The sequence below is a fragment of the Coloeus monedula genome (assembly GCF_965178545.1).
Source record: "Coloeus monedula genome assembly, chromosome: 2".
Classification (NCBI taxonomy): Eukaryota; Metazoa; Chordata; class Aves; order Passeriformes; family Corvidae; genus Coloeus; species Coloeus monedula.
Window position 1 is genome coordinate 17259863 of NC_138782.1, and position 16343 is coordinate 17276205.

General features: G+C 38.6%; 1 protein-coding gene across 4 annotated transcripts in view; it reads right to left on the reverse strand.

Annotated features, from left to right (window-relative positions):
- LCLAT1 (lysocardiolipin acyltransferase 1) overlaps positions 1-16343 on the reverse strand; it is a 115404-nt gene that overhangs the window by 50827 nt on the left and 48234 nt on the right. For all 4 annotated transcript variants that reach the window (XM_082277226.1, XM_082277224.1, XM_082277225.1 and 1 more), the window contains 2 exons: positions 11429-11575; positions 2780-2896 (listed from right to left, as the gene is read on the reverse strand). In XM_082277226.1, the coding sequence (XP_082133352.1) occupies positions 2780-2896; positions 11429-11575 (264 nt within the window). The remainder of the gene's footprint in view (positions 1-2779; positions 2897-11428; positions 11576-16343) is intronic.

The following is a 16343-nucleotide window of genomic DNA, read 5'->3' on the forward strand; positions in this document are numbered from 1 at the left end:
AGACAAAATAGTTGAAATAATGACCATATAAGAGAGAAGCCAGCCAGAGGAATCCAAGTGCTTTTTGCCACCCATGGAAAGCAAAGAACAGAAAACCGCTCAGTTTATGCTGGCAGGGCGCAGACAGTGATTCCTCTAGGAATAAACTCCTTTGCAGAGATACAAGCAAAATTTTATTGAAGGTTATTTTTGCCTGATTCTTCATTTCCTATTCAGAAGGGTCACTAATAGTTATTTTTATATAATAACAGGTAACTATGCTACAGCTTGTGATGCATATTCATTGGGGTTCTTGCCAAATTAAATTAGTTTCTTCAACATTTAAAAAGCAGTTAAACTTCTAATGACATTTTCCCCCTCTTTTCATCAACCTATTTTTGGAGAAAAATAATGTGCTCAGGCCTGAAGAAAAGACACTTGAGCCTCAGGAATGGAAAACAGCCACGAGCCAAAATGTATTCATCACAGGAGAGCTACGGGGCAATAAGGTTGTCATCTATGCACAAAAATACTTTCAAAGACGTAAACATGATATTAAAATCTCCGCCACTCCCTCCTGCATGTTAAAGTCACACACACTGCTCTATGCCTGCAGTTATGAGGAGTAAAAAAAGAAAATAAATCTATTTTGATGATTATTACTATGATTGTACCATTAAGACACTTCAGAAATGGGGCCTCAGGTTAACACCATAGCCCTTGACAGTCCTGGTTTTTTTGTTACTGCCAGTATCAGAAATTAGGATTGTTAAAAAGGCATTCTATCAGTTTAAGTAGTAACTCAAACCAGAGCTGCACAATAACACCAAGTACCAACTGGGCCATCTGCATCTCAATATCAACCTTGACATCTATATTGTACACATAAAAAGATAGAGATATGCACATGTATGTAATATACTGAAGTATTTTAAAGTTCAGCAACTACAGCTGGGTTTCATATATATATATGTATGTATATATAGATAGATAGATATATTAAAAAAACCCCAAACTTTTCAACACAAATGGTCCCCATTTCGCACACTTTGAAGCAGTTGAAAACCAATTCTTAAATTAATAAGTAATAACCAAGTACTTTAAAATGCTGCTTGAACTACCTTCTCACACATAATTTACTACATAATAGCATACAGTTATAATAGATATAGCTTACAATGCTTATCAAAGTACCCAATATCTAGTAAATTCAACACTAAAGGGACATTAATATTTCACACAATATTTGTCTACCTTAAATAAAAGGGAGACATAAAACCACTTCAAAGGCTGGACTGTTATTGTTTTTCTCCCAGCTTTCTACTGCATAAAATCAGTTAATCAGCCTCAAATATTTTCCTTTTTATAACCCAATAGCCTAACTTGAAAAGATTGCTCATAGAGCAATGGAAGAGAAAAGCATTTTTATACAATTAGAAAATTACTGTAAACCACAAAGCTTGTTCTGCAGCAAATACAGAAATTTTTTTAAGTTATTAATATGCTGAGTGGAAAACATTTCTTTAACTGAAAATCTGTTCCAGGTTTGAAATATTGTTAGGCACTAGGTTAACTGAGTGCTGTGAAGTTTTAGGTAAAGCAAGCTTTTGAAATTGTGTATGTGGCAAATTTTTTTACTACAGCAAATTGAGTAATAAACATTCAAGAGAAATGAAAATCTAAGGTGTCCAGCTCCGAATGTGCAATACAAATAGGGTCAAATAGATAGACGGTACAACTGGGGCTGTCCACCTGGACAAAATGCCAAAGTGCTTGCAGTGATTTTAGGATGCTTAGTAGGACGCAGGTAAAATGCAAGCCAGGTCTGCTTCTAAAATCCAAGCATGGATTCCAGCTAGCAAAAAAAACCTACCAGAAGACCCCTATTCTTTTTAATAATCTGGAACTTCTTCCTTTGGCAGTCAAAATAACCAGCATGTGTTAAACATCTAGAATCGCTTTTCCCTGAAGAGCCAACCTATAAAAAAGTCACTTCATATCTACTGTACATGTTTATTTTCTTCAACCATATATCCTGCAAATATTCACTCATCTGTACTTGAATCCCTGCCACATCTGTACAATTTAAAGGTTACATCCTGATGGCCTCAAACCTCATCCAAACGCCCATTCCCAAAACAACTCCCAGACATCTCAATCTAACAATCACATCTTCATACTCTGTTCTCCTGATAAAAGGGACTCAACCCTGACCCCAGATTAATACTGGGATGGAAAACCACTTCTGGGTAAAAAACAAGTATCACTCCTCCTCTTACCCACCACCCTGTATTTCACACTTCTCCAAGCCACCATCACCCAAAACATCTGGCAGCACTGGGCAGCTGACTTGCTGCATTTCCACACTGCTGAGCATGCCCTTTGTCCATTTAACATAATTTGTTTACTCAGCTCTCAGACTTAAACCCAGAAGCCTTTTCAGAGAGGGCAGTGACATACATGCCTGGGTGTTCAGTGTCAACCACCCACTTGGGGTTGAGGATGGTATGGGCTGAACTTCCTTGGGATTTTTTCCATTAGCTTTCTGAGGTAAGACTGCTAAACAAGCTAAAATACTTAAAACAAAAGTTGCTTTCACTCACTGCATACCTTCTGATGATATTAGTGTCTCTTACCAACTCTCTCAAATCTCTCCATGTTACAATCATTTTAAGGAGGGTTGCAAACAAGGGCTTGCTTCGTGATCAGTTTTCCTGAAATTACTTCAAGCAGTTTTCTGAACATCAGCTTGGGTAAGATCTGTTACCTTAAAGGGAAAAAAAGGACAGAGCAGGATTACCTTCCCTTAGACGCTCAACCACAAAGGTGAATCCGGTCGTTCGCGGGTGTAAGACGTACTCGTATTTTTTAAGTCCATTCTTCTCAGCAAATTCATGACTGCGGGCTTTGGTATTGGCTGAGGAGAGAAGGAGAAGCACCACTTTGTGTCACTGTGCATGCAGAGCTTGGATTAAATGGAATGATGACACGACAGGAACAGTACAACAGCAGCTCACACAGTACAGATGTAGAGGCAGACACAAGTGTGCTTTCAGTTGGCCATACCATGGTATGAGGAAGAGCCATGTGGATTGCAAGAAAAGCCTTTTTACCCTCTCATTTAATTTTAGCAAATAATCAGTAAACCTTTCATACTTATCAAATGCAATCTGAAATTTATAAATTAATAGCCCTCTGTACACCTCAATACCCATTCAACAGTAAAATGTGTTAATTGGCTCAGTTGCGTTCTGGGCTTTTTTCAACTCAAAAGGCACAACATACAGCAATGTAGGTTTGACATTATGAACACAAATACCTTGAAGTCAGTGTTTAGGCATGTTAAACTTATTTCAGAAAGAAAACATTAAATAGAGGAAACCAGTTAATCTAATACATTAAAATGGTATTTTACATCTTCATTCTGAACTCACCATGTTTCATTCATCAACCTGTGCTGCACATGCCTACCCCATTTTAATATTTTGACCAAGCACTTCAGTGTCACAACACATGCCTGCCACTCTACAAAGAGTACACGCAAGGCAGCTGGAAAGCAGCGTGGCTAAACGCTGTGACAAACGTGTTTCAAACCTCTGGTAATCAAAAACTTCTCATGAGAAAACCAAAGGCCGTCCAGGGCTGGCTGCTAAGAGAGGCCACTAAGCAAGGAAGACATGGACACCAAAGCAAAAACTTCTGGAGACAGGTGGAGAGGAGGCAATTTGTTCTCCTGTGATGTGCAGGAGGCTCTTCCAAGCAGCCTCAGCCAGCAGACAAATGGACTTTGCTGGCTACACTCAGGTCTTTACTGTGGGCCCTGCTGTGCCTCCCCTGGGGCCAAAAGGCAATGGACATATAAAATGTTCCCTTGACAACATAGCAAAAATCAACTTGATCAAATAACTTACTTAATAACTCATATTTATGAAGTTTTACAGGTGTTTAAAAGACAAAATCTCAGCAACAGATCTAGGGAATAAAATCACTGCTGAAGTAATCTATTTTTTTTTTTTTAAAGCAGAAAAAGATCTTTTATAAGGGTCCACAGTTAAGCTTAACAGAGATGGGAGATAAAGTAATGGAAAACATATTGCTGTTTAATAATTTAACAGAAGGGATATTTAGAGATAAATCCTTCCCCTTAAAATCCTCATAATTTTCTCCTGTAAAAGCACAATAGCACAAGTGAACAAATCCACAGCAGTGAGAGATTTCCTTTTTGTTGCAATGCAACATTCTCCCATCTTTCTTTTTTCCCTAAATTACATGACCTCTTTATTTATCAAAAATGTTGGTGCCCCTCCTAAAGGTTTGTCTACCAATTAATAAATACTATAACATATCAGTATACTGAATATTTTTTCCTTGTGACCTACTGTTTCCATGCCTAAGAGTGCTGCTTTTTGTATGTGCAAGCTTTAAGATTCACTGCACAGACTGCCTGACCATGTGATTTGGAGGAAAGGAAAGCTGTTGCACAGTAGCCAAGCAAGTGATTCAGCAAAGAGGATCCAAAGATTTAATTCTTGCCAAATTGCCAAAACGTACAGATACTTGAAAAATACTACAACTTCAGAAAACATTGCTAAAATTACAGAATGTGTGAAATACTAAAATTACACTTGGCTATGTAACTTTAATTTATCTTCCCTTGGACATATACGTTACATCTTTAACCACATGGTCAGAATATCTATTTTTGCCTGCTCAACTACTACTCCATTCAATACTGCAAATGACTATTCTGAATCAGCAAACGGGGACTTGCCTTGCAGAATCCCACTGCAATGGCAAAACTTGCAAAGTGAGCCATGAGAAAGATTTGGAATGGCTGAAGAAGCAACAGTAATCTGGTAATCATTAAATGCCCCTCCAAAAAACCAGGTTCTACCTCTTAGGTGTACCAGTACTAGCTCAACAACTAAAACTATTTTCTAAGAAGTGACACTGATGACCTTGCATGTTCCCATAAAAAAATACCCAAATCAAGGGTTCTTTTCCAGATTCTGGGATGATTCAAGTAAAACGTTTTAAATTAATTTATTGCAAAGTTCCTAATGTAATGTATTGTTGTTTCCACAGGACAGAAGCAGCATCTTCTTCATTTTCTGCATATCCAAGTTTGGGTTTCACTTCAGAAAATTTGCAATCTGCGTATCAAGTCAATCAGAGCTTTGAGACACAAGTGCCATATAAATCTACATAAAGTTCAGCAGTCTGAAAAAAAAAATTCTAAGTCTTAAGCATCTCAAACTGCACCCAGTTAATGAGCACTCAGAAAAACTCTCTCTGTGTGCCTGCTCACTAGCACTTTGCTTCAGAGGGAACATGAAAATGAACTCCTTGGTGTTTACAAAACACTCCTACTTGCACCAAAGAATAACCAAGGAGGGAAAGGGCACTTATGTTCTCTGAGTAAGACCTAATTGATGCTGCAAGAAAGATCTGGGACCTCCAGTGCCCATTGCCTTGAAGTAATCATCTTCCTCTAAGATGGAAACATCCTTTAAGTGCACCTCCCTGCACTTGGAAAGAACTCACTGTAAACATCTGCAAAACATCTTCCAAATTTCCCTTTACTACACTGCCTTTCTGAAATGTGTGAACAGCTGGACATCAGCACACTGGCCAACACTATTCAGCTATTTCCTGACATTTGTATGCCTGTCTTGCCTCTGGACTGTAAGTTTTATATAACAGAGACTGTTCCCCTCCCCTTTTGCATGACCCTAGTGTAATGGGATTTTACAACTAGAATAATGCTCCCAGCTAATACAACGATCACTGTCATCTGGAAAAATCATCTCCCTCTCCCCTTCCTAACAACTATAAAGCCACAGGTTTTTGTGCATTAAACATTACTTATTACAGCAAGTCAGGAAGGTCAATGTGCTTTGATAATATACTGAAAGCAAGGACAGGGTAAGCCTTCACTCTACAAAAAAAGTAGGAGCGATGCCCTCCCTCCCCCTCCTGTAATCTTGGCATTGGAAAAAAATCAGTTTCTTACTCTTTTATAACTTATGACTAAATGCTCTGACTGCCATGTCATCCAATGTAAGGACCTTCATGCCCACTGCTGTTTGGGATCCTTATGCCAGACACCAGTGCCCAAACCTTTGGGGGGAAATTCAGAGCAAATTCTGCTGCTTAACAAAAGGCAGAACATGTGATACTCCCCATTTTATGAAACCCAGAGGTTAGAAAACCAATCCAGGAAATTAGAAACCCATTTTTATATCCTCTGCAACTTGGGAGAATTCACGCAACAAACGCCTCTTTAAAAGCCCTTAATCAATAGACCAGGCAGTACTGTCAGTGCTGCAAAACTTAAGCAGATGTCTTACTGTTCCACAGGCCAGTTTATAACAGTCTTAGGTGGAATAATAAAAAAAAGTGAAAGATGCCTAAAAACTTCCTAAAAAAGAGGAAACATATGTTCTTTTCTTCCAAACTACCAACACAAATAGCATCAAGCAGTTCTTGAAACAGGACCTGGAAATGCACTTGGTTTGGGTCTCCTCAGTCCCAAAAGGCCACTCACGTCATTTGGTTGGCTACAGGTAATGTCCCCTATCACCAAACCCTCTGAAAAGTTGAGCAAGTGCTGCTTTCTAGGAACAAGTATTTTCTTTCCTACACTGTATTTAAGTCAAAGCAAATTTACTCCCCAAGTTTTTGCTCATCATTCCTATTACAAGTATTTTAACACCTTGGTTCTGTTTGCTGTTAAAAAAGAATAAGGAGAATAAGTTAGTTTTATGGAAAGCCACCAGTTTATCAATTAAGGGTGATGTGGGACATTTCCAGAACTGCTTCATGCTCTGTCTCCTCAGGTCTCACACCAGCTTGCCTCTCCTCTGCCATCTCCTTCAGCTAAAACATGCAGCCTCTCAGAGCATGTTCTGTGGGGTGGTGACAGGTACAACCATTCAGTTTATTTGAGACTTTAGACACTTCTGCAGAGCAACTACCAAACTACATAAAAATACAAGAATTTAAGGGTTCTGGCCAAAACGTTTTTTTTTTTTTTTTGCTCCTGTGCCACCTTTGGTAAATAATTTGATTACATTTTTTCCCATTTTTCTCCAAATACCATTTGCCACACTGTAAAATTACTGGAATAGCTGAAAGTCAGCACTTTCTAGAAGCACTCCACTTCAAAATTTCATTTCAAGTAAATGGAGGAAGAAATGATGCTAACACATTTTCTTAATTTTTGAGTTACAGATTTTAAAGAACTTAAATTGCTTTTGCTCCTGAAAAGCTGTGCATAATATTAACAAATCTATTTTTTTTAGTAAAATTACATTTTTAGTTTGTGAGCTGAAATTTCATACTAAGTACTACCTTTTCCTTTAATTTCACTTGTGATAAAAACCCACTGATAAAAACATGCATGTTCTTCTATGACTTCAAGTTCTCTCACATTATATTAGTGCCAGACAGTGAAAGAATAAATGAGTACTCCAAAAGTCTCTCATACTAAATAAATAAACAAACAAAAGCCTCATCTATTAGAGCTTTGCATAGAATTTAGAAAGCTGTATTGGCTCACAGTCAGTATTTTAAGAAAAAATGAAACAATTTTTCTTACTTGTGCTACTTTCAATCTATTCCATGTTAGAGCAACCCCTACCAGTGCTTCTGATCAATATTTTCTTTGTTCTACCAAAGCACATCACATTTACTAGCAAAGTTAAAAATCCAACTGCAGTTGATTGTTACCTTCCATCATTCACATCACAACACTCCTGCCAAAATCTGAACTCCAGCAAGCTTTCCTACTTGATTTTTAGCTGCTCCTCAAGGAAAAAAGCTCTGTGCAATCACACTCTGTCCACCTGTTTGGTCCCCTTAACTTTTGAAGCTATTGTCCCCTGCAAACAAAGTTTATCAGGGACAAGAGATTCAAAGATAATCCAGCCCAGCAGAAGCTTTAGAAGAAACTGGGTAAAGGGAAGCTTCTGAGAGTACAGATGTGAATAAGGGAGAATCCAGGGTGGGGTCCATGGCTGTTGGTGTGCCAGGGCTCTCAGCACAGCATGCAGAGTCCATTGGGTGACACAGGGACTGGCGAAGGGCAGCCACAGCACACGACGCCTCTTGCCAAGGCAGCGGCAAGAGCTTTGTGAGGAAATGTCACACGGAAGGAAACACACAGAAAAAGGAGCAGGTGGCATGAAGAAAGGACCATGTACAGGGATGCAAACACAAATCCAGAGGAAATGAGGCTTTACCAGGCACAGAGCAACACAGCAACTTCTTTTTTCTGTCACTGCTTTCTGAAGAATTACTACAAACAATCTTGTAAGGAACACCAAGAAAAAAAAAAGAACAGGCAGTATGGTGGGTTGTATTCCAGCTTTCTGGAAGCATGAAACTCATGGTTGCTTTGTTTTCTTCAGGGCTTCAGAAAGTCTGGCTACATGTTTACCTGCTGAGGGCTTCTTTTTAAGCAATTACAATAAAATACCTTTGAGCTTTAACCTTCAAGTACTCCAGAGTGAAAAGATGGCCAACCTATCAGAAATAAGTATATAATTATACAATTATTACCTCAGCCCCTATACAATCCCATCTGCAAATACAGTGTTCAGGGTTCATGGCATTACTATTTCTAAAATTTATTTACATAGCATCTTCCACTGCAAAGTACTTCACCACCTTAAAGTCAGGCAGTAGCCCATATATAAATACAGTCTTATTTTACATTTCTTTGAAATCTCATTCCCAAATACCTGAAAATATTATAAAGAGGAGTAAATCTGTCATTGTCACATGGCCACTGAGAGGATAAAAAAATGACAGCAGCTGCACAGAGCTGCACAGCAATTCTGCTATTTAGCGATGTAGAATGTTACTTTTCATTTTAAGCACCAGAGGAATTTTGTTTTCAGAAGTAATTAGCAGTTCCGCCATTTGGTCAGAAAACAAGAGTCACTGCCTCTATTTTTGCAAAATGTTCCCTAGAATTTTGAGCAACTGTTCAGAAAAAAACCCCAGTTTATTTATTATTCTAAAGGATGGAACATGAGGTTGCAATAGGTCCTAATATGTCAATAATGCAACAGTTCTCTGATAATAATTTCTTCAAAATGTTACATATATTATGTTCTAGCATTCTCATATGGCATAAATTTACTGCTTGGTCAGGATTAGTTTGTCAAGGGATTTTTCCCTGTCTCCTATAATATTTTAAAATATATATGAAGCAATATTTCCTGTGAAGACAATCAGAGAGGGAGAGCTATTTGCTTCCACAGAAAAAGTCCCAGGGTTTTGCCTGTCTCTATTCATCCTTTTATGCACAAATGTAGTATCAAAGTGGCATTCAATACTTGATGGCAAGTTAAGAGTGGTAAACACAGGACAGTTTATCATGTCAGAAGCCAGCACAGCAGTGCCCTACTGTCTTCCCTACCCATCACTCCCTCCTTCCCACCATTCTGCTTCCTCCAGGGCTGCTCACACCCACCTGTGGTGGTCACAGCAGAACAGCACAGTTACTGCAGCTTTCCATTGGGCATTGTGAAGTTAAAGAGTACAGGTATAAAGAAGGGTAATCAGAACAACAGAATATCTTACCAAATGAACAAAAAACCTGCCAACAACCTGTGTTCAAAAATTTAATTAGAATTTTTTTTTATATTAAATGAAGAAACTTGTTTCCATGAGTTTCTCAGTGGATGGTATCAACAGCATATAGCTGTTTAGCCTGTGTCATTTCTATCAGTAACTACAGCACAGAGAAAACCCTGTGTTTCCTTAAGCAGCTCTACATTGAGGTGGGAGCATCCTCACCACCAGTCTTTTGGACTCTGCAGCACAAGTATTAATACACTGTGGCTGTCTCAGTCCACAGCCAAATCTTTTTTAAAGCTCCAGTACAAAACTTCCTCAATTCTTTAAAAATCTGTTGTCTCTCAGGAATATTAGATTCTTCTAGAGATTAAAAGGCATACATAATTCATGGAATAAATTACAAACAATCCAACTCTTTCGGACATCTTGAGATGGAAACACCTGATCAGAGTGTGTGAGTGCTCTAAGGAGGTGTCTCCTGACTCTATGAGATTGCACCTCATAATTATGAGAGCTAGGAGGAGACAGTTCCTCATGAACTCAAAAAAAAAAAAATTGAAGTGAGATAATTTCATAGAATCATAGAATGGTTTGGGTTGCAAGAGACCTTTAAGATCATCTTTTTCCAACCCCCTGCCATGGGCAGGGACACCTTCCACTAGACCAGGTTGCTCAGAGCCCCATCCAACCTGGCCTTGAACACTTCCAGAGATGGGGCATCCAGAGCTGCTCTGGGCACCCTGTGCCAGTGCCTCACCACTCTTTCAGTGAAGAAAATTCCATCCTTCTTCCTAACTTCACATACAAGATAACCAATTCAACAAGAGATATCATGTGAAGCAGTCCAGGAATGTTCAATGAATTTATCCTCTTTTAGGAAGGCTGATCAAGTGATGACAATTCCCTACAGCGTGACAGCATCTGAATACTATATACATACCCATTTTAAGGATATTTGGAATACTGAAGAAAAAACAGCAGGATATGCTAGTTATCCTTATACCATGTCTACTACTTACTGATGTGGCTTTGCAATAAAATATGATTTGTGAATATATGCAATGGAAAGTATAGCAAAAATCTTTTAAATAAGCTAAAAGTTAGAAGCTTAATTGCAATTGATTTTCTATTTAAAGATAAGGCTTATCAAATCAGGCATCATGCTGGAGGCATGAATCACCACAGAACATTCATACAGTGTTTTCTTTTATAGACAACTTGAGCTGTCTTCAGCACTGGTTAACAGCTTGCCACTGATGCTGTAAGATACCTGTACTAAGGTAGATATCTGATGAAAAATTAATACAGGATCAAACTCATTACATTTACTCCTATGGTAATCTCAACATTTGTTTTACAGAGTTATTTCCATAATAGAGGCAGATACAGACTGCTTACAGTGCTTACACAGCCTAAGGAACAAGTATCTACATGTTCCCCTCTTAAAACATTAGGCAAGAAATCAAATAGAATCATAACCCTTTGCAGTCACTCTTTCCTAGCTATGAAATTATTTTGTCACAGTAATTCAGGAAATGGGAGCATGCAAGTGATATATTCCAGGTCTTGAAACCTGCTTTTGCTAATGCAGTGCATGTACAGTACTGACTAATAAAAAGCACTGTTAATCATCAGATACTCTAAAATGTAAGTTATTTCAGGAAGACTGGCAAAGTCTCTCAGTGGAACTACGTTTGTGCCTCTCACATGAATCAGCACATCATTTGAACATTTACTATCATTTCTACTACCCATGAGAACCAAGTCTTGCTCCTGCCTTGGACTTGCTTAAATTCTTTCCATAAACAACAAAGAATTTCTATGTTGAACATACCCTGAGAAGATGATAAATGCAGCCTACCTGTGAGATCAGTTCCTTCTGGAAAGATGAGGAGTTGTAGTGGTTCACGAATGTCACAGAAATAATCCAGCATTTTTTCAAAGTGACTCTTGTCATCTTCCCACTTTCTCTGAATGAAAACAAAGGCTGCAACCTGCATCGCCCAGCCTAAGGTTTAAAAAAATACACCTTTAGCAACATTTCACTCTGATACTTCCACAGTGTCTGTTATTCCAAAGAATTTTAAAAATTATGTTAGAAACAACATTTTAACTGCTGCCCACCTGCCCTCAGCTCTGATTAAGAACACTTGGTTACCTTGTAAAAAGAGTTTTGGATTGGTAAAAAAAAGAATGCATAAATGCATTCAAAATGCAAAACTCAAGTTACCAGAGGAAGAACAGAGTCAATGCTGTCCTGAAAGGAGGTTGTAGCGAGGTGGGGGTTGATCTCTTCTCCCAGGTAACATGCACCGGAACAAGAGGAAATGGCTTTAAGTTGCACCAGGTGTAGACTGGATATTATGAAAAATTTCTTCACCAAAAGGGTTGTCAAGCTAGCCCTGGGAACAAGCTACCCAGAGAAGTGTTTGAGTCATCATCCTTGGGAACATTTAAAAGCTTTGTAGATGTGGTGCTCAGGGATGCAGTGCTTAGGGATGTGCTCAGACTTGATAATCTTCAAGGTCTTTTCCAACTTAAACAATGCTATGATTCTCTGAGGTGAAGCATTTAAAACCAGACAGTATCTGTTCCTTTGAGGGCTTTATTACATATACCTCCTTACAACTTTCATTACTCATAGAAAACACGAAGCTTTTCTTTACACTTGATTATAGAATTTTTAAAAATTATGTATATCTACCTGTTTATATCAACAAACACAAAGATTTGCAGCCTGCCATCAAACTGACAACATAATGCAGTAAAGTAAGTGAAACTGCTGCTGAGCCTGCAGCTCAGGGTCACACCCCATTATCTTCAGTAAGTATTCTTGGCTCTTTTTGGCACAAGTATATAGTATGCAGCATACCGCACAATATTACAAGTTCTGTCCATTAGCTCAGACAGCAGGATAAAAAATCAGGGCTACAGCTCCAGCCTGAGATGCTCCCTTCTTAAAAAGGGCTCAGAAGAGCATGACATTGCCTTACCACCGTACTTGGCAAGCTTGCACCTCATCAGAAAACCTGCAGAGAGATGCTGCACATCAAAGAGAAAACATCACAGCTATCCATTCTCCTCTTTGCTCACCACCATTCTCAAAGCCTGTTTTTCCTTTGCTGGTGACTTACAGCATGTTATTCTTGCCCTTTACTTCAGCTCCTCTTTACAGGATTCCTTTGTATTCTGTTCATAGCAGTATCTCACAAGGACTGTATGCTAGAAAACTACTTATTAAAGTCACTCATTTTTAAATCAACTTTGTAAGTCACTCAGCCTGGATACATTACATTAACCTGCTGCATTATCTCCTCTGTATTGGTTAGAAACATTAATTGTACTGTTACAGATTTGTGACCTATAATGGGGCGAATACTTCTAATTTTTAAATCAGTTAAACAGATGAAGCATGCATAATTTGCATGCCTTCTGCAATCTGGACCTAATGCATCTCAGATATCCAGATAATCAATGACATTCAGTTAACTGAATACTAGAAGCGGTTATATGAATTAAGAAAAGAAATGCCCAGAATGCAGTCTCAGCAAATGTTTTCAAATCTTTTCCCTATATTTGTGAAAACCCTTTGTAAAGGAAACTCAGCTTTGACCACAACATTTTATATGCATTTATGTACATATCACATTCCCACACCTGCAGTATCAAGAAGTGTCAGTACAGCTTTATTAGCAGAGGCTATCCATGTTTAAACAAATTGTTTGCAGGAAAAAAAATAAAGGTATATTTTACAGAAACTTTAAAATAACTGATGTCATTTAACTATGCTATCTTTGGGCATGTAATCATTTCCTACTGCTACAATACACAGCAGGAAAATGGTGCCAAAACAGTATTTGAAATTGAACTAATCAGGGCTTCATTTCCACACTAGTATTACATCAAGAGGACATCTTTACATACCAAGTGCTGCCCAAGCATTTGGCTCCTCTAGAAAATACATGGAAATTGCACAAAGCTGCATACAGGGAAGTTCAGATTGGATACTAGGAAACGGTTCTTTACTGAGAGGGTGGTCAGTCACTGGAAAAGGCTCTCCAGGGAAGTCATCATAGCATCTCAGCTGGCCGAGTTCAAAGAGCACCTGACTGATGCTCCTGATCATATGGTTTCATTTTAGGTAGTCCTGCAAGAAGCAGGGAGTTGGACTTGATGGTCCTTATGGGTCCCTTCCAACTTAAGATATTCTATAATACTTCATCTGATATCAAATTCATAAAAATGGACAATGCAAAGGACAAAATCCCGCTGAGCAGAAACAGAGATGTCTTGAACCACAGCATTTACAACTGTGAGAATGCAGATGCTCCACAGGAGAGAGTGGAAAAATACAGAGATTAGGAAAGTTCTGCTGTGGTTTTGGTGTTTTCCAATCCTTCTTAGTCCTCAGCCCAGACCTTTTTATGTGTTTACACAGGCAGGACACTACACATAAGTTAGTACATGGAAACCTGTACTGTGCCAAGTACAGGTACCATTTTATTGTGTGGTATCACACATCAGGCCTAAATTATTCAGTCCTTGTGTTCTCATTGCATCAGAGTCTGTAGGCTGAAAGAATGGAAGCAAAAAGCAAAATAAATGCTTACTTAAGGAAGCCTGCTGATACTTTCCCAGGTCAGCAGCTCCTTAGGAGTGATTTTGGACCACAACAAAGGGAATACTGAAAATACTGCCAGATCCCATCCTTTCTCCTACCTTTCTTCATGCAGCACAAGGCTTTAAATTATATCAAAACTTGCACATAAACCCACTCTAGCTATCATTCTTCAATAGCACTGTGAGCATCAAATTATAAACACCTTTAGCTGCTAGCAAAAGATGTTGCTTGGGTGACTTGTACTTTACCTGACCAAACTGCATAAAGCAGAGGATATAGTGCAGTAGTTGCCCATTTCTGCTCTAAGTGGTGGTGTTATAGATGGGCTATGAATAATTAAACAGAGGCAGTAATGTAATGACAGTACGATGTCAGGGAAAAGGAGTGGGAAAGGAGTTGGGAGGCATCCAGTTTTTAAGATAAACAACAGGTTTGATTTTCTAACCTTTCCAATAAATAACATCCAGTGTTCTGGAAGAATGTGTCTATCTTTAAGTGTTTATCTAATTACATAGAACAGTCCTGAGTGTTCAAATAAGAAGAGATTATCTAACAGATAGATGACTAAGAGTAAAGGACCCAGGTTTCCTCCCGACTTACTCCAGCACAGCACCCAGGGCCAAGCTATTTTACCATCTATGACAGTGGAAAAATTTCCACATTTGCTCATGCTTCAAGGCCTCCAGGCAACAAAACCATGAATTTCTGATTTCTGCAAAGGCCTGGTTCATGCAGCAGTGGGGACAGTGCCTGCTGTTCACGTGTCTCACCATCCCACCAGTGTGAAGTGGGAAAGGAAACCCCACACAGATGTCTGCCTTTGAACAAAGCAAAAGCAGCTCTTGCTTTGATTTCAATTCCAGTGTGTCTGCATTGTGCTGCTGCAGAAACAACACGTAACAAGTCCAAGACATGATGTGGGAGCCAAATGGGAATGCATGGGGAAACAGGAGGAATTCAGTAAATCAATGGGTAGAATGAAAGGTTTTGCTAATCAGTAAGATTTATGAATAAGCAACAGAAGGCAGTCCCTTCTCATGTGCAGCCTGCAGTGAGACCTGCTGTTCAGTTTAGGTCAACATATTGTTCGACAAAATTAAATATATTTTACTCTTTTTGCACAGCTTTTCTGGTTGTCTAAAAGCTCCTGGACAACAGAAATTTTCCTAACAAAAGCAGCATTTACTTGACTGGGGAAAAACGGCTGCCTTTGGATTTGCAGATTCTTAAGAAATCATTGATGACAAAAACACAGCAGAGAAACAGCAAAGCTAAAGAAACCATAACAATGCACATCTATTTCTTTGCTAAAATAATCTTCTTACAGGAGCCGACATTTTGGATGACTAACATTGCTTGGGAAAGCATACAAAAAGCATCACACTGCACAGCTCTTGTTCAAAATTGCCAAACAGCAGTGCAAAAACCTACCAGAGAGAATAGCTAGCCACATCGACCTTTAAATCAACTTTTCAGAGCTGAAAAATAAACAAGGCAGCTTAAAATCTCTAGGAACACAGACACGGTAATGATATGTATCCTATCAGGATATAATTCTACACAGAAAAAAAAGTGCTTGCACAAAAAGAAAAGCCAGCTATTGAAACAGAGAGATGTGCTGTTCATCAGAATTCCCTTACTGCCTTGGGGATAAAGCAAACTCCAGCTTATGCAGGTCGAGAATTTGCAGCATTGTATTAAAAATGCTGGCTCCAAGTCTAAAGCTTTTTAAATTCTAAGACCCTGTATTTCTATTTTCCTCACCCCAAAATCCTTTAGAAGAAAACAACACTCAAAGCTGAAATTTCTTGAGTGTGTTTTCATTGCAAAGGTACTCTGGAAGTAAGCAGATACCAAGGATGGATGCGGCAATGAACAAAAGAGAGAAAGAGCTGAGTTGTGCCAAAAAAAAAAAGATCTTTGTTGGGTTTTGTATCAGAATTTTATATACATAACCTCAGAAATTAGATATCCCCCAAAATGTCACATCTCTAAGAGGATATTATGGCTGATATTGAAAGCAAACACACACAAACACCCCTAAAGAGAATGGTATCCATGTATGTTACCTGTAGCAATGTAACAACTAATAATACTAAACCCCCTGCAAACAAATTCAACAAATGATTCAAAACAACACAAACAAGCAGGAAGG